We start from the raw sequence: 24,845 nt of genomic DNA, 5'->3' as shown, positions 1-24,845 counted from the left end.
AAGACCCCAAGGTTATCAGATCTAATATTTCTGTCTTTTAAGGCACTTTTTACTTTATCAATCCAACTACATCTAGGTCCTCTGGGTCTTTTTTCTGCTATCTGGAAGATAAAACATTTTTAGCGAATCTTCTCCCATTCTGCTTAAGTGACCAAACCACCTAAGATTAGCTATGCTAACGCATTCCTGGATGCTGACAATATCAAGTTCTTTCCTTAATATCCTTGTTTTTAATGTGATACTACCAGAGATGCCATCTGTTCTCTCCACTAATCTTTCTCAGAACTCTCCTATCTGTGGTCTCCGGTCTTTGATCAAGTGATCAATTATTTCTAACCCAGCTCTCAGATGCATAACTTAAAAATTGTTTTCAACACTGTCTTCTATACAGCTAATTCAACATTTTGACTAATTTCTTTCTTATTCCTTATAAATTTATTCAGTTGCTTCCTACCATACCAGCTTTGTTGAGTCTGTTGTCTATTTCCATATTTAATTTACTATCTTCACTAAACGTCGTGCCCAATTAGCTGAAATGTTTTTCATGTTTTATAGGTTCACCATTTAGAATACAGTTGATGTTTTCAATGTTTCTGCCTATTTTCTTTGTCTTTTTATTGCTGCTTTTCATACCAAATTGATTACAACAGTTATTCATCTTAGTTAGGGAATTTTGCAGACTCGTACTGGCTTTATTTAAAATATAACATTATGTTCATAAAGTAAACAGCTAAGATTAACATATCAAATTTTGATATCAGGTTTAATATCACTTTCCTTCATAATATGATATATGCAGCTAATAACTAACAGTGGAGATAATGTACATCCTTGTGTGACACCAGATTTAACATAAAATTATCTACGCCTGCAAATAAAATTATCTTCCTGTATTTCCTTCAATTCTAACTGCTGATTGACAATATTGCTACTTCAGGGTTTGCTACTGAATCTCCAAGGGCTGGTTCTTGTTTACAAACTCTTTCATGTTTCCTTCAATGACGTATGTGTATTTGAATCTTCAGTTCACCTCTGAAATCTTCTCAACTTTTAATCGTTTTAAAACTTTCTTATGTGAATTTGTGAACATTTTTATGTTGGAACATGGTGTTAGTAATAACCAGTCCATGTCCTGAAGATCTTTGTACGCGGTATTATCTCTGCAGTTCAACTTGTGTTTACTATTTCCCACATTTAAACTATTGTTCTTTTAATAATTTAAAAGTTACTTTATTTATTTAAACTATTTTATTGATCTTTATTTAACAATGGTATAGTTAATTTTCACTCTTGCGTATGTAACTCGTATTTTTAACATTACGCTTATAGAAAATGAATTCCCGCTTTATGAACGCCCTCTAGGAAAAAATTAACTTAAAAAAATTCATTTTAAAATTATGGGGCGCTTACATGTTCCTAAATAAAACTTCCAATGGTTTAAACATTAATAAAATGTAAAGTGAAATTCAAAAATCATCTCCATAATATTCTGACACTTTTATATTCTCTGACGTTTTGAGATAAGGAAATAAACGTTTCATCCCTAACTTTCACCATAGCAACAAATAAGCGAATCACTGCTAATGAGCAGAAGACGAAAAATGAATATACGTCACTAGACAACTTCAGCTGGATTTTGTAATCCATCTTGTATTGTGTGTGGGTGTGTTTACTACGATCCCGTTTTCTGAGTAGCGGAATTAAGAGAACCGGAATTTCTTCTCGGAGAATAAGTAAGACTCTACTAACCTGTCTGACTGATCGGAAAAGCTTAAGAATAGACAAAAAAAAGGGTAGAAAATGTCTTCTAGTAAGCTCTAGTGAGTTAGACTGTAGTGAGCAACTAGAGTCTAATTTCTGCAGAACTACATCATCAAAGATCAGAAGGATACCAGAAAATAGTTTGAAAATAGAAAAATAAAATAATAATAATTTTTGTTTAAAATAGTAATCCAATAATCGGGTAAGTTTAGTTAAGTCACATTTATACGTGATTAATCTCGACTGTGAGGAAGTATTTCTAGTATTCCAGTAAAGTGAAATCATAATTTTCTGAAAGTTAATTCTAAGATCATAAAAAGATTCAAAGAGTTTTGAACGAAAAAAAATCTGGTAAAGTAGAGCACAATGAAAAGACAACAATTCATTAGCATCGCTTGCTTAAAGTGTACGTTTGTTTTTCGAGCGTGTCGAAATCATTAGTCTATTTGCTAAGGAGTTAATTTGCCATAATAACTACAATATACGTCATACTTTAAACCGTGACATGATCTATCTTTCTAATTAACAAATGAAGGAAGGTTTTTAAAAATGAATTCTTTTGTTTGCTGGGATTGTAATAATTAGTTTGCAATTGACATTACCGAACTACAGGCAAGCGGATAATGTTTTAGAGAAACAATCAAAGAAAGAAGTTGACGCAACAATAAATTGTCAAAACTCTTACTGCATTGTTTGTGATTTTTTTTATAATTAAAACATGTACTTTCTAGCTGAATTATAATTCTTTTTAACGAAAATCATAATCATTTTCAACCAAAGCCTTTTAACACAACATCAATTAACTGTCGAAAAAGTAAATGTTTTTTATTGGATTTGCACAAACAAAAGAATTTTTGTTCGTTTTAGTTGAAAGTTTATCCATTACAGGAATTAAAAGAAAACCACTGACAAATCTAAATAATGAATCTCTACCATGTTTCATTAATAATTATATATTTTAGAGTATAATTAATTGAAATCTTTGCGATAAGACACTCATGCTTCAAAGGTTTGTTTGTTCAACAAAAAAAGGTAATGCGAAAGACAAACTTGGTGCAAAAAATTCAAAAGAAGCGAAATAATTTCTGCCTTCAAGTATATATAAGCACTCATGTAAAGAAGCGACTGAACCTCCCCGAAATAAACGACCCTGTCAAACTGTTTTGCAGATAGAATTTATTTACGTCCTAAATCAGATTCTATGCGAGACACTCTCGACCCCATTTGTTTATTACACGCAATTCGACATAAAAACTAACTGCGCATCTTTCTATTTCTCTACTTGTATGCAAGTCCTATAAGTATCATTTACTCCCGATGCATGCCTCATCACTTATCGTAAGCCTCATTGTTTCCTTATTTTGTTTTCATTGGCACACCTATCAGTCTGCGAGTGAGAGAACTAATAAAAATTGCTTTCGGAGGTTCGCTTTATGCAGATATGTGCTATTGTTGAAAAAGACAGCTGCATTTGTCTACCGAATGAGTCACTGTCTGCCTGATTAATTACCAAACTATTCGCAACTTAATCCAAAATCGGTTACTTTCTTGAGGAAAAATAGTAACCTTCCCTTTTTTTCTTTTGCTTTTCTAACTTACATACACTTGCCACTGTTTCTTCCATCTGACACCAGATGGCGCTACTAGCGATCGATTCGCAGCGTCTAATATCCATTTGATCTTTTACCCCAAGAGAATGCGAGCATAATGTTTTCAGTGTGCAAGTGAATGACACCCATTCTCGAGAGGATTACAACGACCCACTATTGCTAACTCACGGGCATCTCTGTAGACCTCAACAGGACAATTCATCTCTATTTATTTTACTCCTGTCGCCTGGCAGAGTAGTTGGAACAATCGTTGCTTCTTTCTAAGCAATCCCCATCCCGGAAGTATCGAAACTCAATGCTCTCCCATTTAAAAGTCCATCCATAAAAGGATCTAACGACATTCCAGCCCTGTTTAAATAAAGTTATCGTTTAGAGGCTTAAATCAAATATCCTCGAACCCACTGCATGGCTCAGTTTGGTGCTCACACAATTTATCTTAAGGGCTTAGCAAATAGAGCTGCAGGATAGCTCCAGCTGCAGGATCTCGTATGCGAAATCTATCAATCATCTCTCCGCTAGGCTTAAAGGCAGTGAGACTGTAGCTTTCACAACTGGTTTGTGCTCATTGTTATCTCCTACAGTCTCGCGCGGTGGTCTCGAGTGGTGGTAGCTCTTTTCTCTAAACAGCAGACATCTGAGAAAGATATTAAGAGAAATACATTTTAATGTTTTGGGAATACTCCAAATGCATATATCTCTCTCATGGGTGGGGTGTGATACACCGCGGAGACCTCCGATAACCGAAATGCTGAGGCATGCAGTTATCTCGCGTCATAGAGTGAGCTGCTACAAGACTCCGGTTTCCATTAGACAGAGATTGCTTCGATTTTTCGTTGAGAAACAAAAAAGAAAGTCCAACGTCTGCGTTATTTGGATTTTTTGTTTCTAGAGATTTGTTCCGATATACGGTTTTTTTATACAGATTGGCTATTCTGAAGAAAATATATTCAGAAGAAATATTTTTTCATTCTTTTTCTCTCTCTGTTTATTTATTTATCTATTTATTTGTATTTTTCTGTTCTACGTATACTTTTTTATCTCTCTCTCTCTCCATCTATCCTTTTATCTATCTAATGTCTTTATGTATCTACCTTTTATTTATCCATTTATTTCATATTTAAGATAAACTTTGCCATTGTCTCGGCGACAAAACACTGAAGACGGAAGTGGTTTTTTTTGCAAAGATGTTAATATAAAACTGTGCTAGAATCGTCGTATTAGATAGCATGTATGGAGCTGAGGAAGTGATTAATGCCTGCTGTGGAATGAAACAAGATTCCACCGAAAGAAAAAAGCATGACAGTTAACCGGAAATGAGTTTGGACACCAGAGTACAGGAACACAATAACAAGCCAGGAAAAAAAAAGAGAACGATAGAAACTATATTCTGAGGCTTTCTACGTGTCTTTACATCTGCATATCGACAAAATATATCAACTAAGTTCCTGTGTTTTATTACGTAAACACAATTAAAAAATAGAACAGGTTCTTTTAAACTCTGTGAACTACTCGATAAAAGTCTCTGACCACAAGACGTAAGGTAAAATCTTATTTCAGAGGCCTTTTAAATCCCTATGCAAATAAGATGATAGCGCTTATAAGATCCGTTAAGTCTTTCAAAGAATTTCGAAATTATTTCTAATCATATAGAAGAAATAAAGTGGATGTGGCATCTCTGAATTATGTTTTCCAGATGGTTGTTATACAAACAATTATTCGAGTATATTCTAACACACTACTAGAGGACGCTACAATCGACTGCATTAAAAAATAAAGAAAATTCTGAAATCTTCAATTAAAGCATCGGAATTACACATACAAATATGCGTCAATATATTAGGCTGCGCGGAAAGAATTTTAAAACGTATTATGCTTTTCAGTTTATTAGTTTTTTGTGGAGTGTTTTACTGGAATTGTACTAATGAATACTTCATTTATTAGAATTATCAGCTCCTCTATGAAACACCTTGTGTTTCATAGAGGATCTGTTTAAGCATTTAGTGATGGATTAACATCGAAAGCCTGTAAGGAATTTGTTTTCTTGATGAATTTCTCTATCTCTTTGCTGCTGCTGAAACAGCAATTGTTGCTTTTTTTGGATATCTTTGATACTTTCTATTTCATGTGACGTTTGATTTTTACTATTCATATAAACACAGGGTAAATTATATTTCAATTTCATAAACATTTACAAAAGTTGCTCGAAATTGCGACCACCAAATTCACAGCATGCGTTAACCTGCGTAGCAAGTTCTGGTGCACTCTTTCAAAAATGTCTGGCATGGTTTAGATCTCGCCCGCTGCAGTCAAGTACCCTTGCCAACAAATCGCCTACCGATTCACAGGGTTTCGTGGCCCAGACAAAAAAAAATTCAATGGAGTTAAGTTCGATGAACGAGCAGTTCACGCCACTAGGCCACTTCTGTCAATCCATCTCCCCACAAACGCAACTAACGTGGAGTTAGTGTCACCAAACGTCACGTGAAAGGTGTGACAGTGCACCATCGTGTTGAAATCACGTGTTGTCTAATGTGCAAAGGCACATTTTTACAAGTGTGGCAGTGTCTCTTGCAGGAATATTAAGTGCGCGGGGTCATTCAGGTAGGGTGGAAGACTCAGCACCAACAATGCCTACTCACATGTTGATGACGAACTTATTCCGGAATCCATGGCAGCGAGTGGTTGCCCCTAGACCAAATGTGGCTGTTCTGGTAGTTCAACATGCCTTCCCTAGTAAATACATCGGTGAAGAGCACCAGTGCTGAAAATCGAGGCTCTTTTACAATGTTGACTGAACCACCTACATAACCTAATCCGTGGTGCAAAATCGGTTGGGTCCAGTGCGTGAACCTTGAGACAGAAAGGGGTGAAGCCGATCGGCATGCAGAGCCCACCTAGTACTGGAGTGAAGGACACCCATGGCATGTGCAATGCACGGGTACTCACAGAAGAGTTCTCTTTAACCCGACGAAGCACCTCATCGTCGAAGTCTGGGGTACGGCGAATCCTTGGAGCTCCACAGTCATGCCTGTTGGCACTGAAGGAACCTGTTTCCTCCAACCGCTGGTTCATGTTGGTAAACAGGATGTGCGATAGAGTGGGACTATGTGGGAAGCGCTGTGTGTACAACCGAAGGGCAGTCCTCCCATTACATTGAGCTCTGCCGTACATTAACATCATGTTGGCATAGTCAGCATTCGTGTAATTTGCCATTGTGCATTAATATGATGTGCTAGTGATGTGCGTCAATGCGACACTGCATTATCATCACTAGGAAGAGGATTTTTATGGTTTCAGCATGAACCCAACCTGAAGAGAGATCAAAACTGTTGATCGTAAGGATCCCTACCAAAACGATTCAATTTATTTGATGATCATTTCTTTGTTGTGGCTCGGTCCATGATAAAATTACGTAAACATCCTTTCCCTAGTGACCACAAGCCACCCCGTGATGTTAATGGCCTGATCCATACCAGTGGCTGAACTCATGTCAGCACAGATCCGAAAATGTTTCTGCCCTGTACCATTGCAATGGTGCGTTTGGAAACATGGGTTGCTGATCAAACCTGATTCCCCCCCCACACACACACACACATACCCTAGAAATTGTAATGAACATACGGAAACACCCAGTATATTCAACAACGTATCGCTTTTAATTTTGAACAAACTCCAAAATATGTACTGTGGACTGTATTTAATATAAAACTTAAAAGATTAATGATTTATAAGAATGGATTAATAAAATGTGTTAGACAACAGTCTGATAAGTCGACTATTTATATCTCAAATGGATGCTTTGACTATCATTTTAATGGATCGTAAAATAAATATGACTTATCAATAAGTATTACTTATCTCTTTGGTTTTTCTTTCAGGTATCTTGTCCAGAAAGCCAGATGACGGTATGAGGGGGCCTTTCTTTACTTTGGAACCACCCCATAAACTACGTTTCTCGAATAACACAGGCTCAGAGATGAAGTGTGAGGTTAGTGGCAATCCAAAACCCAATCTAACCTGGAGGACTAAAGACAATACGTCTGTACAGGACTTGCCTGGATTACGGTATCTGCGACCGGATGGTTCGCTGGTGCTTCCACCGTTCGCCGCAGAAGACTATCGACCAGAAGTTCACGATACAACGTATATGTGTGTGGCAAGCAATGTAAAGGGAACCATAGTTAGCAAAGAAATACAGGTGACTGCAGGTAAGTGAAATAACTCATCAAGTAAACCCAAAGGGCATTATTCCACTAAATATTTAACATCACTAGAGGTCTACAGGATAATAATAAAAACTTTAAAATTATTTTAGGCTACCGATGCTTATGTAGTATGCCTTTAGCTCCTTTCGGGTCTCTGAAAATATTATCAACTTCCGTGGAAATTATAAATTTATTCCTCTTACGATTTTCTTTTTTTTGTTTACTAGACTTTGCAATGGGGCACAGAATATTAATGTTTTGTCGTAGATTTCTATAATAGATCGAAGACAAAAATATTAATGGTGTGTATATTTGATCGAGGACTAAAATATTAATGTCTTCGATCCTATTATAACTGTGAAAGTGTTCATGTTTCCCTAACAAATGAGTTCATAGTCACATAGCGCACGGCATTCATCAAATGTTGATATGGTAAAACAAGTATTTATATTGCTCAGGAATCGCTCGTAATGGATGACAAAAGAAGGGATAATATTTCAACTTAACTTTAATTCTAGCAGTGTTGCAGCAAGAATGTAGAGTTATCTGAAATGGAAAATTAATTTTTATTTGTTAATTGAATAGAAATTCGCTACATTCATTACATGTATCATCTGATCACATGTATCATCTGATCGTGATTTTAAGTTGATCACAATCACAAAACGTCACTGGATATTAAATATATCGGTCTATATTTAGGAATAAAATTCGTCCAACTGTCTTTTAGATAAGCAATAGACAAAGACGTTGAGGTAGATGTTGTAATGAAGGCAGAAGCAAATAACGACAGTGTCTTGTCTGATAATTGGTGCATTCATTGGCCCAGTTTGTCATTTTATCGGAATAAAAATCTGTACTTTCTATGAGGGGAAAACTCTGGAACCGCGGTATGAAAATCGCTAACTCACTTTCAAGCGAAAAGCCTTGTAATGGTTTCAATGAGTCCTGCACCGGATTAGAGCCCAATTTTTTCACGAGGCAAACACAAATATCAATAAGATATGTGTTTTTGTTGTGAATTATGTTTACACCACCAAATGAAACATAATTTTGAATATTTGGTGAATAACAAAGAAATGAAAACATTCTCCAAACGCAATAATAAAAGAAAGAATAAGTCTCTTTACATAAAAGAATCATCGCAGAAAAATGTTACATAAAAGTGAAAAGTTTTCATAGTCAAAATCGTGTAAAATTACATATAAATATTAAATAAAAATAAATAAATAATAATGTAAACCGTTTCAGTCATCGGAAAGCTCTACTGCGCAAACAACTTCGGGATTTTTAAATGGTAGTTCCATACAGAGAGAGAGAGAGAGAGAGAGAGAGAGGAGCTGTTGAACTTCTAATAGTTCAGTGCTGCGGATATAAGAAAAAATAAATAAATAATTTAAATTCTACTTGTATAATCTTTAGGGTATTCCACTTTTCAGGAAATGCACATGAAGAATACGGTTCCAATTAATGGGAATTTAGCACAGCCTAAAAAGGAAGATAAATTTTGTTCATTACGCTCACTTAAATCCTTAAAAGCTCAAACATTTTGTTCCAATTTTCTTACATAAAAAATCTCGTAAATAACATACCAGCATGGAAAAGAAAAGAATTCCCATCATCAAGATTTAAAGATTTTAACTATACTTAAGAGTATTTTGTGTATGTACACGATTACTTTAGCGTCCCCACATTTCACTTTGGTATAAAAGATTCGAATGCCGTCTACGAAGCATTCTTTATAGGATATTTTCAGCTGAAGGTGGGTAAGCCGCTTTCCATACGTAGGTAGAAGAGGGTGGGTTGTTTGGAATTACGACAAAAAAAATAAATATGAGCACATCTTATTAGGCATATTAATTACGTGCGTTCTTCTGATTGGTGTGTCTGTTTTGATGAAAATGTGCTATCAAGTCTCGGACAGGGTTGAAATCTCGGGCTTTGCAATGTTTTCTTTATGCCCTTTATTTCAATGACAAATAAACCATTTGAATTCAATAGAAAAATTTTCCATAAAATAAAAATGCAGGAACCTAGCGTAAATGTATTAATAATTATTACGACGAATGATGCAAGGTCAGATGCGTGAATACTTCCATAGATCAAACTTTGATAATTTTATTAACATGTTGATTTTTTAATTTCTCTCAAATTTTCTGCAAAAACATCCGAATGCTAGCTTAACAATAACAATAGTGTAAAGACAAAAGATTAGATGATGGTACTTGTTGAAAGAATCAGTTCTTTTAGAAGGCGTCGAAATTCTTTTTGTGAATCTCTTAGAAATTTAGTTCCTTGAGGAACATTGGGATGATATCGTTTAGAACGATGTACTCTGGAAACACACACATTGGTGAGAAATTAAAAACGCCCCATGCAGTGTCACATATTCTGGAATATGAATGATGCCACTTTGGACGAGTTCCAGGAATCAAATTATTATCCAAATTAACTTTTCTACAGAGGGAAAAGATTGTTAATTGATCTTTTGCCTGAACATGCGTAAGATTAATAAAAAGAATACATTATTTAAATTCCATTTGTAATTCTGCGAATGTTGATATTTTTATGAAGTACAAATTATGAAAGATTGTTGTTCCAATAAATGCAGGAAAGCTGAAAAAATTATAATGAGAATTCCTTTTTAGTCATACTTTTCCAATCTCCAAGTATATAGCTTACGGACATTTGAACTGTAACTCTGAAATATACTGGTGCCGAAAAGCTAAGGACGAACTACATTTTACCTGTATATGAAAAGGTTTCATAAATACAACCAATCGTAGACAAAAATTGCCAGCATACTAATAAATTATATTACACAAAAATGTGTTATAAATTTCGTATAAGCTAAACTGCAAAACATTTTTGGCAAAAGTTACACATTTCCTAAGGATGAAGTTAAGAATTAATACAGTGCTTACAGAAAACTATGCGGAGAGATATTTCAGTATGGAATATTTCCACTCCAAACTACTATGCAGTCCCAACGTTTTACCATAATTAGCACCAAGTGATCCAAGAGTTCTTGAGGCAAACAGATCCTCTCCTCCTCCTTCAAAGCAAGGATAAGGCGTTGTTTGTTTTCTGGAGAAGAATTTCGAGCAGCAATGTGTCTCCCTATTGCGTCCTAAACGTATTCTATGGGATTGAGATCTGGTGAGCGTTCTGGCCACTCGAGTCGATTAATATCCTAGGTCACCAGAAGTATCTCCACTGCTCTTGTACGATGTCGTGTGGCAATGTCATCCATAAAAATGAATTCTTCGCCTACACGGAAATCGAAAATGCCATTGAAGAATTTTGTTGCATTATCGTTCCCATGCATAGTCCCTTTTTCCTGCACTTGTAGCTTGGTGCGTCCATTAAACATAATGGCTCTCTACACCATGACCTCGGCAACGCCGTATCTATCCCTTTCAAGAACATTCTTGCGATGGTAAGCAGTACCACCGTCACGTCAGGTCAAGTGTCGTCTAGAGTCGGAGAAAAGACTAAAACGACTCTCATCTATAAAGAGTACATTAGTCCTTTGGTGTCTCGTCCAATTTTTATGGATACAATCGCAGTGAAAGTGTGCTCTACGATGAGCTGTGAATACAGACCTTCGGACGTATAGGCCTACGATAACTTGTCTCAGACATCTTGTCAGAGTTTGTGGAGATATCCGCGTACATGTCGTTGAATAGAGCCGAAATGCCAGCTGACCAGCCGTGGTGTGTCGATTACGTTTTACTGTTATAGCTAAAATTGTTTGTTCATGTTCCGTAGTAGAGTGAGGGGAGGGTGACCTCTTAGCAAACGTCTGGAATATATTTCATTGGTTTTAAATCCTGCCCAGAGCATGGATACAACGCTCTGTGAGATTCCAAACTGTCTGTTAATATTAGTAACTTTGTGAACGTCTTCAAGTTTTCCAATAATTCTTCCCCATGTGAAATCATCTTGATGATGTCTTTGAGACATTACAAGACATCCAAGTTTGCAACTTTATTCCTTCACGAAAAGAGCTTCCATCAAACACAATTTGCTTAGCACATCCTTTCGCCTTTTATCCTGTTGAGTGCTACTGCGTGATCCTTTGTGCGCGATTCAAAAATTTGAATGTGTACCCGCTTTCTACTCGAAATCATCAGTTATGCAAATTGCAGCAATTTGCATAACTGATGCAAAGCTGATTCGAGTGAATTTTCGGTCGTCATATCCGGTTGCAAGAAATTTTGTTTGTCCTTCGGTTTTGGATAACAGTGTAATTATGAGAAAAACAGTCAAAATTGCTTCAGCTGCAGGTTGCTGTGAAAACCTACTTGTAGCTGTAAACTTTGGTATGAGTGGCTGGGAAAAAATACTTCCATAATAGTGTTTGAAATTTAAGATTCAAAATCAAATGAAGTACTGCATAAAACCTTCATTATAGAAGAGCCAGAAAGAAAGACAAATAGAATCGATGTTTACGCGATATGATTTGTATAACAATAATGAATGCAAATATCATTAGAATGCAACGAAATTCTAAAAAGAAAAATATAAATAAAATGCTTTCCATATGGAAAATCAGGAGTAATCTACAATCCAGAGAAACATCCTTTTAATTGAAAAAAGGCTGTTTATTCGTTTTGCCCACAAATAAAGTATAAAACTCTTTTGGAGTTCGAAAGAATTGTACAGAGCTGGAGATCAAACTGAACATTTCAGCTTGCAAGCGATCTATTATGCATACTGTAAACAAATTAACTGAGTTCTAGTTTTTAAAAACTCATACGCTTTGCACCTCAATAAATTTATAATAATTAGACTTCCTGTAAAAATACTTGAAAATTGTAATGACAAATAGATCTCAGGTGTGCTATATTTTCGCAGGAAAAATTTGAACGATTCACACTAAAATCTTCTGCAGTAAAAAAACTCAAAAATGATACTGAAAATGCTATCCTAAAGCCATCCTCTTTTGTCGCGAAGAATTTACGAAAATTACGCAAAACAAATACTGTAAGACTGAAACTTACCGAAAGAATCTTCATGCCAAACTTTATCAAATTCTTTTAAAACATCGAGATATATTGCCTGAATTCTCCAAACCATTCCAGTGGCATTTATTTAAAGGTGAGTGATGTAAGGAAGTTCCCATGTGAATCGACAGTGTCAGAATACCCAACGACAATCATTAATTAAGAATGAATTTTGAAGATAATGAAAAGTTGACTGTTAATGGATTTCGTCATTAATTTGGAGAGTGGAATTAAGTACGAATAGTAAGATGGCAATTTGATAATAAAGATTTTTTTACATTCATTCTGTTTTTTTTATTCTGCAAAATATGAGAGTGTACTTTAAAAGGAACAAGAAAATTAAAAACAATAACCCAAATCTACGGATAATAAGAATATAATTACAATAACTATGAACAGTGGAATCCAATGAATTTAACAGAATGATGAGGAAAGATTTTGAGCCTCGATTGGTCCAAATAAAGAGAATATTTCAAGTTAGAATACACATCTGTAGACTTCATAGCTCGGTTGGTTTCAACGATGACCTTTGAGAAACCTGGTTTCGAATCCTATTTAGGATTCGAAGAGCCTTTACCAAGGCTTTTCAAATGAAGATAAGTTAGCCAGTCTCATATATAAATGGCAGAGATTTTCTTCAGAAGATGTTCTTCTGGAACTGACAGCAATAATACGTATTCCAGATAGAACTGACCACCCTATCATTTGAAAGTAGCTAAATAACTTGGCCACGCTTCTGATCAATGGAGATATTCAACCAGTTTCGTCTCCAAGCTCTCTTGTATATTTAGCGGCCATTTTCTCCCAGACTATGGAGGTAATTATGTATTATCGTTTTCTCCCAACCAATGTCATCAAACAATCGACCAGTTTTACCCTAAATCCTCGTTAAAATTATGAAAAAGCTATTCCAATACAACCTATTCACCACAGGGAACTTCTGGTCATTATTGATAAGCAGCGAATTCCATTCCACTAGATCCACAGTACATCTGGTAGTTTGCATTTGCTTAATATGGACATGGAAAATTTTAGTCAAACTACTACACTCTTCGCATTTCCAGGACCTAATTGTTTATCCATGTCTTTGTATTCTCCTCTTTAGCCTTTTACGGAGAATCATGGTTGGATTCCACACTTTAGACTTCCTCATTAAAGAGTGCTCAGGGTTCCGGTCTGTCATATCATCATTGCCCTATACATAAATCATCTCTTACTGACCTCAAATTGTGTTTGCTAAGGACCGTTCACTTTAATGAGGAAGTCTTTAAAGCATTGGTCATAGGAACATTGAATGTCTGAGCTCTTCATTTAGCTGAATTAAGTGCTCAGACATTCAATGTTCCTATGACCAATGCTTTAAACGATTATCTCCCTGCCATTCTTCAGTATGGATAGATTAACGAATTCATATTTCTCTAATAACTAAAGCGAAATCGTTTTCTTCTTGCTCGTAAAAAAACAGCACAGTTCACTGTCTTTATCTTAAGCAATACCGACATTCTCAGAAAAGATCATTTCTCTCTTCTTGGACATTTGTTAAACTTTTTTTGGGATAAACACATCCCATCCTTTGGTCTCCAACATCTGAGTATCCTGTCCAGCACTACAGTAAGATTTATCAACCAAATATGCTCGATCGTAGAATTCCAATCTCACATTGGGCGTTCGTGGCAAATCCTCATCTAATTGAAGTCAGTTCAGTTAACTGATTCCCAAACACTTTCACAGACAGACTCCAATCGCAGTCTGTCTGTCTCTGATGTAGGTATGTTCAATAATATTTTGATGGGAAGTGTACCACTGAACTTGCTTACATCATTCTTACTTGTTCTCCTTGTCCTGTAAAAACAATAATTGGCTACTCAACAACCATTTAGATTTCAACTGCAACCGCACTACTTTCATTCCATCTCCTTCTGTTCTTTGAAATAGCCATTTTCTCCAAATACTTCCATCAAATACAATCTCCAGCTAGTCAAAGAGGATATCAATTGGCTCATTCTCTTTCCGCTTCCACGAAGGTTATTAATTACGGTATGTTGGACTGATATTATCTAACATAGAACACCAGGATGACACTGAATAGATTTAGCACTCTAAAATGAAAATAATGAATGTGCGAATAATCAGGAAACAAAGTGGGATAACCAAGCAGATACTTATGTGTGAGGCAAAACTGCAGGATCAGACCAGAGACTACACGCACCGATATAGTTATTTATTAGGTTTATCATTATAAGACAATGTTAAAATAATCCAAATTATTTGGTCCCGTCCTTTTCTTATCTTTTCTGTTATCCTGCTTATTTATTCTGCTTTCTACATCGCGTTTTCATTTATTAAATTTAAATGAATATACGTAGACTAAAGAATAACTTTGATTAACCGAACTTAGTTAACTAATTTATAACGTTAGTTTCAAATAAGCTTTCCTATGAGATAATCCACACAAATGTGCACGAGATGTCATCTTACTTGACAGGCACCTAATTTCTTGTCTATTTCACCATTGCGGAATCTGAAATGATAACAACTACAATAAATAATCATGCAAACTTTCAAGTGTTCGAGGCAAACTGCATTATCTTTATAATGAAAAGACCTACAGTGTTATCTATTCACGTAACAGAAATGTATCTATTATAATTAAGAAGTGTGGTTGATGAGCGAAGTGCCATCACCGTATTTTCGTTTTCATTTTTTTTTTTTTTTGGATTTTGTAAAAGCATTTTATAGAGTTCCACATCATAAACTTATATTTAAACTGCATGGTATGGGATTGGATGTTAAGTTATTATTGTGAACTGATAATTTACTGTCTGATAGATATCAAAGTGATGCGTACTGAAGAGCAATATCACGTAAAAGAAAGTCGCTAGTAGGGTTCTTCAGGGCTAATACCACTACTTTTCAATCCTTCTAAGTCAACGATGATATCACGCGAATTCAACTGTATGAAGATAATGGGAAGCTTGGGTAGGTTTAATGTAGTGCGGACTCGTTAAAGAGGATCTGAAGATGCTGAAGGGGGATTAATGAGGATACCCGTTGTATGTTGCTAACTGTTATGAATTTTGGGATCTGCTGATGGCGCAGTGCATACTGCACGTGTGAAAGTCTATTAGATGATTTTTTGGCTCCCACCCAAGGAAGTTTTTGTAAACCTATAGTACATTCGTATCGCATGTGGGTTAAGCAGTTATTTTTATCAATTTATATGTATTTTTATTTTTATTTTTTCATAGTCGGGAAACCCTGCTCTAGACTAAACATAATGTAACTTTTTACTCCAGTAAGCGAAGAGTTGGTGGGCGAAGAAATTTATCTCGCACCTAACGACAACTGCAAACATCCATGCTCACGGCTGGATTCAGACCCGCAGTCTGTTGGTTGGAGGGAGGATACCATTCAGTCAATGATGTCGATTGGAGGAAGCTTGGGATTTTGGGAGTTATAGCAGACCGAAATTTGAAATTTAACTGGCATGTCGAAAAGGCTGTATAAACAACTCAGAGGAGGATTTTTGTAATATTAAGAACACCAATCAGCGTAGATAATATAATAGCATTCCATTGTGTTAGGCCCTGATTAGACTAATGGGCTCAAATATGGTCCCTGGAATTTGGGGGTAGTGAATAAGAAGGTGAGAATTATTTTTACGTGGAGAGTGGTGGATGGAAAGACTGCATTGCCTGAATGTGGAGTCAATGCTAAGAGGCGAATGCGATTAAGCTTTAGTAAAATAAATACTGAAGATAGATGTTGCAGGCAGGAGATCCTCTGTGATAAGTCCTTGTACTTTTGTAATATGTGTGTATATAACGCATATAATTGTTAATGGAATGAATCTTTCTCTCTCTCTCTTCCCCTCCCTCGATGAGCCGTTGACAAACTTTTCATCAACTAAATGAGAGGACAAAATGCATCCAAAGATTCACTGCTGTAATTGGTCGAGTGGTTAGGCTTGTTCGCTCTCCACGTAAGCGTCTGAAGGTTCAATTCTCGTCGTAGTCATGCTTGTTTCTGATTGTCATTAGGTGAGAGATGACTTCTTTACGCTTACTAGAGACCTGAATGAAAAGTGGAACAGGATTTCTGAATGATGTAACAAGCAAACAAAAATATACAAATTTATGGAAATTGAAAAAAAAAAAAAGCCTCTTTAGTATTATGTAAGTAAGTATAGTAAACGCATAGTACTTTCATAGTACTATGCGTTTACGGTTTACAAGCTCCTTACTTGGGAGGGAATCACATAAAAGTATCAGCAAATCTTAATATATCCGCGCATAGGAAATAACATTATGAAAAACAAACACAATTTTCATCGAATAAGTTCATAGAATAAATAAAAATAATCTAATGCTTAAAACTGTATGTACTAATACGACTCTCACCTTCTGCCGGAACTGCTCTCAATTGTTTAGTCTTTTCACAGATATTAGCACTGTATCAAGTGCCATACTATGTGAGGTACTGCTAATGCTATGAATATGTCCACCATCTGGAAATTACAAACAGAGAAGGTGTGTCTAGTAGATTCAAAATGACAGTATCATAATTCTGATCGCACAGAGTTCAAAACTGAGGCGTGAAATGAATATAGTATTATTAAATAGTCTAAAACGAGCACTGCTGATTTACCAATCGATGGTTGTATATGCACAACGGCTTTAGTTTAGCCAATAGGTTGCCAATCTGATAGTAGCCCATTATCTACTTGTGGATGATAGCATCGCTTATTTAGCAGGGATATTGTATATTTCTTTACGAGTAACAGTCTAGTAGAAGTCAAAATTGTCGAGTAGCCTTTTCTTCTAATTACATGAAAATATACGAAAGAAAACTTAAATAGATAAAAATTGATCAATATTAATATTTCATTTCCATATCATCATTGATCAGTAGTATGTAGCCATCAAATACTTATTTTTTCTTTTAAGGCAGACTGGGATGTATCAAGTGAGTAGGAAAACTATTTTAAAAAATAAAGATGGACGTACTATAAGGCATGAAGAGGGTCAATCTATAATATCTTCACAGTCGAAAAAAAAATTCAGTTTAGCGTGATATTTATCTAATAATAATAATAATAATAATAATAATAATAATAATGGTTTAAAGTGTGAGATGTATTTAGCAAGATTACTCCCTCAAATTGAGACAGTTTAAACATTACATTCTTATTTATGTTTACTGAAGCAAAATCAGCTTCATAGTTTTCTTACACGAACTTTCTAATAGAAAATGGCCACGAGACGACTCTGTATTTGAATGAACCATTTGTTTGCTTATGCAATTCTGCGGATTCTGAAAAAATATTAGAATTGCACAAAATATCGGACAAATCTGTTTTTTTTCTTTATACTGTTAACCTGTGAATCTCTGATTCACAAAAATCTAAATATGAATGACTGCCCAAGTTCCAAGTTTTGGAGTAATGTTATTATATACCCCTCACATATTTAACACGTTTAAATGTTTAAGAATATTCAGGTGAATTTTTCTACATTCTATTTGATTATACCATTTTACAGTTTTAGTTCTCAATGAGGCTGGCCATGAAACTTTCATGTGAAACTCACTCACGGAATCTTGCAAACCCCTATAGTACATTGGTATTAGGGCTAAGGGTAACTTCGATCTAGAGACTAAATGAAGCGTTTTCTGGCCACTACAAGGGCCTCAAATAAGCAGGGGGGGGGGGATTAGTGTCACGCTGGGTGTTGAAATTCTCTAACACTTAAAGATATATCCGGCCTGGTCGGCCGAGTTGATTGCGTACCCGCTGTCCAGCTAAAAGGCTGCGGGTTCGAATCCCGCCGTGGGCATGGATGGTTGAGATTGTCTGTGGAAATACCAGTGGTGGTCGGCGGTAGATGGCGTTGGTGTAGTTGCGGTCAATTGGTGATTGAATGGTGCAGACGGAGTTGTAGAGCAGGTACCCTCCTTCGATGAGTCCTTGGACACCCTGGAAGTGTCAAATAATAATAATAATAATAATAAAATATTCACAAAATATCTAAAGCCAACGATCGGACGTGGATCCACAGCAGCGGCGCACTCAGGATTTAATGTTGGAAGGGGGGGGGCAGAGTTGAGTAGATGATTTGAGAATGCACCCTACGCATCGCATACCACTTAGCATCTGCAATGATCGCCAATACATGATACCCATGATCTCCTCTGGCCGGGCTAGAGAGCAAATGAAGTAGTGCTACGCCCGAGCACTACTTCGTTCGCCTTGTGCTCACAGCGGCCGTGATTCCCGTGATTCACGACACAACATAAATAAAAAAATGAATTTTAATTAGGAAAAGATTTTTGGAAAATTTTCTGTTTTTTTTTCTTTGTGGGGGGTTCCAGGCCCCCTGGTCCCCCCTCTGGGTGCGCCACTGACCCGCAACATGTCGGAAGTGCTATCCTCTGTGACAATCAGATGGACCAATCCCTCCAGTTTTAGGTGAATGTTAATGAATAGCTTAAGTTGAAAGGTGAAGTTCATTGCCTGGTATGAGACCATCATCCTACCTGAAGTGTACTGCAAAACGTTTTTATGTATTTTCTGTGCCTAGAGCAGGATTAGGTAAAAAAAAGAAATAAAAATTACAAAATCACTTAACCCATCCACCATGCTAATGTATTATGTGATCACAGCCTTTAGCAGGTAGGAATCATAAAAACATTTTGTGCTCTTGAAATATTTTTGATGAAATTAAGCATAATGAGGTCCTAATTAGAATCTCCTCATGCTCAAATCGGTTGTTAATATCATTTAGGGAAACAAACTACGAAGGATGTTATTATCAAACTAAGCGCTCGGTACTAATTTTCGTGCTAATTATATCGTCACAAAAAAGGCAACTGATAAAGAAAATCAAGAACGTATATTGTATATTTTATTAGAGATAATGTAATTTACATGTCATACTACATTCGATACATTAAATCGCCAAAGCATCGAGGTAGAGAAGGAAGGACCTGCATAGAGAAGTGACTTGCAAATTGCTCATTGTTGGCAAGGAAACATGGAAACTAATTTACATCAATATGGAAACACTACGTCAAACCAGCAGCATTTTCGTTTGTTACTAGATTAGCTGTATAATTCTTATAACTGCGTGGTAATTATAACTATTATTTACTTGTTTATAGTAATGATTAATCGTTTTCACTTTTTTCATGAGATTACAGAAGATTTTTTTTTATTCTTAGTGTAATATTTAATTTAGTTATACTGTATTACCTAAATTAAATTATATATTAACGGAGTTCCTTAATCATTATTATTGTCTTTCGTGTCTTTTAATTCCCCGCACCAGGTGTGTTTTCAGTTTGTCTTCGAAGCAATCTTTCCTCGTGCAAGAATTTTTAATTTTGTTTTTTTTTTCCTTCTTTTGCTCCCTCCCATGGAGCAGCCCACCCCTTTGTGTTTACACTTCCTATCGCTATCCAATGTCTCTGTTTATATTACTGCTTGGTATGTTAGCCCGAACAGAAGCAATAAAGATTGTAAATATAACACGGAGCTTCCTTAATCAAATGCGACTCGTATTTCCCAGTTGAATCATCAGCATATGCATAAATCATGAAAATATCGCTTTTGTCGCTCGTTTCTAGTGAAGAGCTGCAAATGATCTTGGGGAATGGTATTATGAACGGCTCCTCCACACGTGTTATGCCCCTGGCTATAGAGAACTGGAGGAATAACCGGTCAACATCACAGCGCTGTTATTTCACCAAACTAAAAATAAAAATAAAAAAAGGACGGCTTAAGTCTCATCAACAACGCGATATATTCACTAGTAATTAGATTCATATTGATTTTAGGAGATCCCAGTTCTATAATGACTTCCTGTTAGAGGAAGAAAGATGAGCTTTGTGTGGAATCAGCTAAGAAAATGAAAAGTTTCTTCGCCTAAGCGATTACCGGTTTACCGAGATGGTATTTCTTATAAGTGTATTAAGTCGGGCGAAAAGACGATGGAAAGGTTTGCTAGTCGCAGTGCGGGAAACTTTAGCCATTATATAAATAATAAATGGCTCGAAGATGCATCCGTTTTCGATAGCCGTGAAAGGTTCTAATATTATTCTGCTTTTTTCATGATCTCTCACTAATTATAAGATTGGCCTATCACCGTAGCGTGAAAGTAAATTCATCCACTTGATGGAGGAATAATATTACATCCAAGAAGGAGTTGTTTTAAATGATGAGTTGATCGTTTTTCTGGCCGAAGAATTCTATGTATTATTCGAAGCGGATATAATCAAAACCTTTAGGAATTTAACAGACTTCCAGTGGAGCCAATTCAAATTGCAAATTCTCTGTAGTTATTTTACTAATTCCTCAATGGAACCGCGCAAATAGTGAAGAACATAAGTGAGAAGATTGTCAATTCAGAGTAGTGAGGACTCCAAATTTATACCTAAAATTCTATTATTTGGCTAAATAGAGCATAATTAAAAAAAATATAAATAGATTTTAGGATAACTGCAGAACTAGTTAATTTTAGATCTCTTTGATGCACTCCCAGGCTTTATATATTCTGCAGTAGACATTCCTCGTCATACAGCTGACAGGGATCCGCATTAGGTCTGAATAGTGTTGAATTCGAATTCCATCTAGGACAAGGTGAATCATCTAGCCTCGTGGAGATGACAGGTTTATTCCCACGCGGATAACACGATTGCTTCTGTGCAAAACAGACAAAGCGTCCACAAAACTAAACAATGCGCTCTGATGACTAGCGTGCTATGTAGATACTGTCCGACCACAGATGCGAGATCCCTCGACACTTGCGCATGTCAGAGGAAGGCGAATCCATTCCAATAATAGGGTAATCAATGTGTTTCGTGGGATGAGTGTTTATTATTATACGCCGGAAAATTAACTTCTCTTTTATGAAAATTCTAGTTTTTAAAGTGGTAACAATTTTGCTTGTACAACAGTCGGAAAATTTTTACGTATAAAGCACGTGATTTCGCATGTTGGTGACGAATTCGTACATCGCCTTATTCCTTTCCCCCTCTTCAACATGAATTGACTCTTCTTGGCAGTCTGCCACTCGAGGTTCTTGCATTTGTGGTCGGACAGTATGATAATAGGCATTATCACTGCAAGATATGTTTTAAAAGAAACGGTGTTATATGGTACAAGCTACTACTTTCTCTTATCTTGTTTCTTTTATTTATTATTATTTTAATGACGCTTCAACATTCTCAATTTTATATCATCATTGCATGATATGCCATTGAGCCAACTCTAAATGTGGGCATGAGTTTTGGTTTATTATTTGTCTTTCCCTATTCGTTTTAATTTATTAATGAATCTTGATTAGTTACGAACCTAGTGCTTTAGTTGTGAATAAGTTTTCCTATGAGTCAGTTCCGGTGAATGTGCAAGAGATGTCATCTTGCTTAACACGCAGTTAATTTCTTGTTTACAACATCCTGGTGCGGAATCTGAAATGATAATAACTACGATAAATAACTGTGAATACTATTCAAGAGTTAAATTGCACCATCGCTAGAAAGGTAGACGTCTGTAATGGACGTAACAGAAATGAGTATATTACAGATACTAAACTTTGGAGTTGAAAACTCTAAGCTTTAGTATCATGCCTTTCTTTTAAGGTAAATTAATGTTTCAGTAAAGAAAGTGCGTTAAAATATGGTCTCTATTTCTTTCTCCTTTAATACTCACTAACTGATATTTTACAGGAATCCAGCCGTGCTCCAATTTGTATTTTTACTCACCCGTATAACGCTCCGACAAAAAAGCGCGATATTTGTGACATACTCGTAAGTTGGATTTGAATGTACTATTTGCGAGGTCAGATGCTATTTTGTACCAAGTAAATAAATGTTCGGGAGGGGGGAAATTAAAAGTACACCTTATAAATATTGTAACTGGATTCTTATCTGAACGTGTGCTTTGTTTCTCTGAGTTCAGTTTTCTTCAATCAGCTTGTTTGCAGGAACCCCGTACTAGCAACATATTTTCCGGTTTTGCTCTGACAGCAAAAGTTAATGCTTCACCAATCTTTCTGGACTGCGACTTTAAATAAAAGCTTCGTTCTTTCTTCTTCTACGATAATTTTTCTACTCCTGGATAACTTGGGAAATTGGCGTATCGCTCGGTAATTTTAGGTCACCCTACCGTCTGCTCTCCCTATTTTTGGTAATCTTCAAAAACGTTACAAACGGGAACTAATTTGGTGTGTGTTGAACTATAAAGTAACGATTCATCTTTTTTGTTCGCTCTCTCTCTCATTCTTTTATTCTTTCTTTCCTCTTTTCTCAAAGCGTAAGGATGATATGAAAGAAAATTTCGAAGCAATGACCCTTTTGCCCAGCGGTTGGTTATCTTCAGTGGATAAAAGAATAAAGTTTTCTAGAAAACGAAGAAAAAAAATCAAAAAAAAAAAAAGACGAAAAATAAACCACGGATGTGCTGCTGCCAAGTTAGTGGGGTGTCTTCCAGGAATGTAGTTTATCACGGAAGACTTCCGTACTGGTAGAGGAGAAAATATATATTTGTGCTTAGTGGGTATCTTCAGTGAAGTATCTCAATGTTATGTCATGGTTTGCCAGTTCAAAGTCTGAAGGGATTATCTGGGTTTAGAAATCGAAATAAAGAAAACGGATGTCAGATAATGTTCGTAGAAAATAGTGAAGAAGGAGTGAAGAGGGAATAGGTATCGATGCCACAAACAGAATAATAGAAAATAAGTACAGGTGGGCTGCAAACAAAGAATAACAAAAGAAAAACAGCAAAAACGTCTCTCTCTCTCTCTGTCTCTCTCTCACATACACACACACACACAGAGTGAGAGAGAGAGAGAGAGAACAAAGGGAAGTGACAGAAAATAAGAGAGTGACAAGAAAATAAAAATGAATGAAATAAGAAGAGAACGAGGGAAGAAGAAAGTTGATATTTTCATAGAGGGAATGACAGACTGACTGATATTCCCTTTTCAGTCGTTTTCTACCGTAGGTGACTTTGTAGACGTTGCCCACAAAGTATTCCTGGTGAGATTTTTACAGAGTAGTTCACCATTGCTTTCTCCCCACCCCTCCCCCAGTTTTATCGGGGCTCGGGACCAGCATATGGCTGGGACGTGTTCATGATTGTAATTCATGTGTGTTCACTGGCGGTTTGCCTGTTCTGGAGGACGAAAAACCCGAGTTTGCAGGTTAAAAATACCCCCTACTTTCGTATGAGACCAGCTAACTCACCTTTGGTCGAAAGAGACCAGATAAAGGTTCCTCACGTCATGGACGGGAATCTAACCCAGGTCTTTCCGACTAAAGGGAATCGTCGGTGTCGATTGACCTACTCCAGAGAGAGAGAGAGAGAGAGAGAGAGAGCTGGGTGATGATGATGATGATGACAGAAATTAGTAGGGATTATGAAAATAAATAATAAAAAGTGAGGAAATCGAGTTTAAAATGAAGTACATTTTTAACAGAGGATGAAACTGCGAATGATTGAAATAAAGCAAGACATAAATTACTATCAATAGAGTGAAAGCATAAGCGTATTCTTTCGTTATTTGAAAACATCCACGGAACATTTTACATAAAGGAATCAGCCGTCGAATACTTCTTTATGCTCGGAGCCTCGAAATGTTCAAATTAGGAAGACATCATCCAGTCTACTTCTAACTTTCCGAAGCTATTTTATCTCTTAAATGACCCTCCTCTTGCACGTCCACTTTAAATTAAGTTTTATTTTTAGCCTTTTTATTTCCATTGTTCTTGCCAACAGGTGGCGCCATGTGTGAACATTAACTCTTTTCTTTAATCACGGAATTGTTTCTTTAATCATTAATTAGGCAAGCAAAACTTCCTTCACGCCATTCGCCGGCCGTCGGGGAACGCAAGTGACGCGTCCTTGTTGGACGGAATTTTAAGCTTCCTTTTTCCTCTGATCGGCTGATCGCATCCATTGTTTCTGTAAAACGCTGTCTTTAATTAGCATCAAAGCTGAGAAAAACGTCACTTTTTGTAGCGATGTTCTTTTCTTTTGTTTTTTGGTACTTTAGCTAAAACAACATAACTTTCCATTAGAGCTGTCTGTTCTCTATCAACGTACAGATACCGAAGAAGCAGTCAAGAAAAATAAAATACAGTTTGCAGGAAATCCGTTAGTCTTTACCGGAAGCACGAAAAAAAAAGAAGAAAAAATATGCTGAATTTTTACAAGGAAAAAAGAAGCTACAAATTAAAAATTTCTGATGTCGTCCAATTACTTA

General features: G+C 36.2%; 1 protein-coding gene across 3 annotated transcripts in view; it reads left to right on the top strand.

Annotated features, from left to right (window-relative positions):
• Window positions 1–24,845, top strand: part of LOC150094684 (cell adhesion molecule Dscam1-like) — a 260,850-nt gene that overhangs the window by 110,381 nt on the left and 125,624 nt on the right. For all 3 annotated transcript variants that reach the window (XM_090411283.1, XM_090411282.1, XM_090411281.1), the window contains exon 2: window positions 7,250–7,579. In XM_090411283.1, coding sequence (XP_090267409.1) covers window positions 7,250–7,579 — 330 coding nt within the window. The remainder of the gene's footprint in view (window positions 1–7,249; window positions 7,580–24,845) is intronic.

The sequence above is a fragment of the Typopeltis vanoorti genome, chromosome 21 (assembly GCF_054136105.1).
Source record: "Typopeltis vanoorti isolate ZY-2024b chromosome 21, IOZ_Tvanoo_1.0, whole genome shotgun sequence".
Taxonomy (NCBI): Eukaryota; Metazoa; Arthropoda; class Arachnida; order Uropygi; family Thelyphonidae; genus Typopeltis; species Typopeltis vanoorti.
Note: the sequence above shows the minus strand (reverse complement) of the source record. Positions and strands in the feature narration are given on the sequence as shown.